This window comes from Molossus molossus, unplaced genomic scaffold (assembly GCF_014108415.1).
Source record: "Molossus molossus isolate mMolMol1 unplaced genomic scaffold, mMolMol1.p scaffold_m16_p_13, whole genome shotgun sequence".
NCBI classification, from domain to species: Eukaryota; Metazoa; Chordata; class Mammalia; order Chiroptera; family Molossidae; genus Molossus; species Molossus molossus.
Genome location: NW_023425348.1, coordinates 47,770,570 through 47,774,618, shown reverse-complemented (window position 1 = coordinate 47,774,618; position 4,049 = coordinate 47,770,570). Strand labels below are relative to the sequence as shown.

General features: G+C 41.3%; 1 protein-coding gene across 1 annotated transcript; it reads right to left on the bottom strand.

Annotated features, from left to right (window-relative positions):
* Positions 1 to 258: 258 nt before the first annotated feature.
* Positions 259 to 1,318, bottom strand: LOC118628452 (olfactory receptor 51E1). The gene has a single exon (XM_036259427.1). It carries the CDS (start codon positions 1,304 to 1,306, stop codon positions 353 to 355), a length of 954 nt encoding a protein of 317 aa, XP_036115320.1. The 5' UTR covers positions 1,307 to 1,318; the 3' UTR covers positions 259 to 352.
* Between the last annotated feature and the right edge of the window lie 2,731 nt (positions 1,319 to 4,049).

The window sequence follows — 4,049 nt, the reverse complement described above, 5'->3', positions numbered from 1 at the left end:
TGTACCACCTTTACCTCAGAATGCTGTAGACTATCAGTGCAAGCAATTTAGAAATTTGGAATGAATGATTAAATGAGAAATAATAGTCCTCCAACTATAACCACCTCAGGGTTTTAATAATTATATGTAGAGAACTAAGGGGGGAAATAATATTTAAAATGGGGGGTGGGGGATGGAGTATACGGTTCTGCTGCCCCTATTTACACAGAGATGTTCCAACCAGTTTTGGTTTTGGAGGATCAGTTGTGCTTTTATTAGGGAAAACTTTTTCCCCAGTACAGTCTCCCAAAATGTTGACCTTGAAATCTGAATTGAAGGACTTCAAATGAAAAAAAAGTTTGAACACTGACACCTAGGGATCTGAAGTGTGGGGTGTCACATGGAACAGACGAAGGATGCGCTGCCGGATCTCCTTTGTCTTCACTCCATAGACTATAGGGTTGAGCACGGGAGGGACAAGAAGGTAGGTGTTGGCCATGACAACAGGCAGGATGGAGTCATGCTGCTTGCCAAAGCGGTGCACCATAGACAATCCAATGAATGGTACGTAGAATATGAAAACAGCACACACATGAGAGACACAAGTGCCAAATGCCTTTGTCTGGGCTTCACCTGTCAAGCCCAACACAGTCTTGAGGATAAGAAGATACGACAAGGAGATGAGAAGTGAGTCCAGGCTAATGGCAGAGACGATGACGATGAGGCCATAGATGACACTGACATGGTTGTCAGCACAGGCCAGCTTCATGACGTCTTGGTGTAGGCAGTAGGAATGGGAAAGGATATTGGAGCGGCAGAAAGGCAGCTGTTTGATGAAAACAGGCAGGGGTGCCATAAGTGCCGCACCTCGTACCACAGCAGCCATGCCAATCTTGGCAACACGAGGTAGTGTTAGCACAGTGGCATGGCGTAGTGGATGGCAAATGGCCACATAGCGGTCAAAGGCCATGGCCAGCAATACCGTGGACTCCATACCAGATAAGGAGTGGATGGCAAACATCTGTAGCAGACAAGCATCAAACTGGATGGTAGTAGAATTGAACCAGAAGATGGCCATCATTTTGGGCATACATGAAGTAGAGATGAGGATGTCAAGGCCAGAAAGCATGCAAAGAAAAATATACATGGGTTCATGTAGGCTGTGCTCGGTCCACACGATATAGATGATTGTCAAGTTACCTAGCACAGCAATAAGGTAAAGGGAGCATAATAGAAAGGCCAACCAAAACTGAGCTTCTTCCAAGCCAGGAAGGCCTATTAGAATGAAATACGTGGCACTGGATTCATTGCCATTAGGGCCCACCATAGTGAAGAAGCTGAGCTGAATCAATCCCAGATCTGGAGAGGCTGGAATGCAAAGATAAGCCATTGTCAGACCCTCCTAAGTCACAACACCACACCTCTTTGCCCCTGTGCTGCTGCCCTATTCTCTGACCCAAACTCTAACTTCATTTTTCTATCCAAATTCTGATTCTATTCTAAACTCAACCTAACCATCCTTCAAAACTCAAAGCCCAGATAAAATTTCACCTAGCCCTAATTAATAACCCTACCCTTGGCTACAAAACTGAGGAAGGTAAGCAGAGATTGCTAAAATGAAAAGTGTCAGACTTAAGTTTCCTCAGATCATCCCTCTCAGTCAAAACAATTAGTGAGTTAATTACCTTCCTTCTTTCCTTTCTAAATATACACAAATATTCACATGCTCCTACTTTTTATTAAGTTATGTAAATTGTATAGATTTACACCATATATATGGGTAATGATAATCCCTAAGAATAATAATAATAATAATAATAATAATAATAATATACATACATACAAACATTCAGCTATACTTTTGGAGCTAGCTATGGATATAGTGTCATTGTATGGCTGGTGTGGCTCGATGGGTTGAGTGTCATCCAATGGACTGAGAGGTCCTGGTTTGATTCCTGGTCAGGGTACATGCCCAGGTTGATCCCCAGTAGGGGACGTGCAGGAGGCAACCTATCCATATTTTTCTCTCACATCAATGGTTCTCTCTGTCCCTTCCTCTCTCTCTAAAAAATCAATAAAAACATATTTTTTAAAAAATAGTGTCTTTTATTGGTAGGGTATATTTAAAATAATTTTACCTTGTGAAGAAAATAGCAAGGGTAGATTTATAAAATCTGACTCTTGACAACTGGTGTGGGGTCTCTCTGTATGGGTAACCAGAGAGGAGTTGAGTGTGAAGAAGAGATCATGGCCAGCATCAGGAGGGGCTTGCACCAATCACCGGGTTCAAGATGTGTCCATAACCTATGTTCTACCAGTAAGCTGTCTCACAGGGTCTCTCAGACAGACACAGAGTGGAAAATACTAGGAGTATGTGTTTTAGAACAGAGAGGGACAGAGTGTAATTCAACCTGTTGGAGGGAGAAGGAAGGTATAAGGAGCCATATTTAACCTAGAATTTTAGGCAAAGAGGCCAAAGTCATCAGTACACTTAAGTCTTCTGTACTGACCTCTGTAGCATATGATACTATGAACAATTCTCTCCTTCTTAGAATTTCTCCCTCCTCCCTGAGCTGCTCCTCATCTCTCTCGGATCACTAGTTCTTGGTTTCCTTTCTGGATCTTTAGCCTCCTCTGCCTGACCATTAAGCATACTCTTAAATGATAATGCTCTCAGAATTTTATCTTCAATGTTCTTGTTCTATATCCCCCTTCTTGGGCCATCTCTTTCCCTTCAGGAAATCCATTTGCTATGTATAAACTATTGATTCCCAAATCTATTTAGCAAGCCCTGAATTAGCTTTTGTTATCCAGACTCATAATTCTAAAGTCTTACTAAAAAAATCTACCATCTGTCTCTCAAGCTCATCAAACTCTCCCTGTCAAAACACAAACTCCTCCAGCAGCAGTGTTAAGAATATGAGCTATGAAATTAATCCTGGATTCAAATCCCAGTCAAGGACTTCCTTATGCAGTCTGGGCCAAACTTCCTACTCCTCAGCTTTCTCATCTCGAAAATGAAAATAATAGTCACTGCCCAATAGAGGTCAATGTGAGGATCAAATGAGATGATGAGCGTGAAGCATATAACACAATGTCAGGCACATAGTAAATGTGCAAAATATCATATCTGTTGTTGATAACTGTTTTTCCTCTAGTGTTTCCTTTTTTCTATTAAGGTGACCAAAAACAGTCACACAAGCTAGATACTCAGATTCTGACTGCCATGACTCTCATGTAATCTTTTCATTGATACAATCCAAATAATCTTCTAACCAAAAGAAATCAGGTCATTAGCTGTGGTTTAAAAAAATTCATCTGAAAGCTCCAAATTAATTCTAGAATAAAGACTAAACTGTGGTAAAAGTTTTGTGTTTCAGCATCTGGCCCTAGGTTTCTCTCTGACCACTCCTCCCTGTGGCCCCTGTGACCCAGCCATGTAATAATACATCGTGTTTCATAAAGTAGCATTGAGTCCCATGCCTCTGTGTCTTTTTTACTTTCTGTCCCTTTGTCAAGATCCTCCCAGACTTCCCTCCTTGACTTTCCAGGGAGCAAAACCTTACTCATCTTTCACATCCTGGTTTAATATCTCTCTCTCTCTCTCTCTCTCTCTCTCTCTCTCTCTCTCTCTCTCTCTCTCTCTCTCTCTCCTGTGCCATTTTCCTAATTCTCTTTCCCCTGGGTATAATTAAATAGTTCCTGCTCTGTGTTCCCAAAGAACTTTGCTTAGGTCTCATTTTATGAATTTACCCTCCTAAACTATCATCATCGTATATTTGTTTTCCCCTGAATTATGATTTTTTTTTAATCCTCACCCGAGACTATTTTTTCATTGATTTTTAGATAGAGAGGAGGGAGAAAAGAAGAGATAGAGAGAGAAACATCAGTGTGAGAGAGACATCAATTGGTTGCCTCCTACACGACCCCGACAGAAGCCAAGGATCAAATCTGCAACCATGGTACGTGCCCTTGACCAGGAATCAATTGGCAGGACCCGAATTATGAAATCTTAATGGCAGAAATCCTGCCACATTTATTAGTGTTTAGTTAGTGTTTGTTGAAATTTT

Coding starts and splice junctions, on each gene's coding strand:
- LOC118628452 (XM_036259427.1), bottom strand. CDS start 1,306: ATGGTGGGCCCTAATGGCAATGAATCCAGTGCCACGTATTTCATTCTA.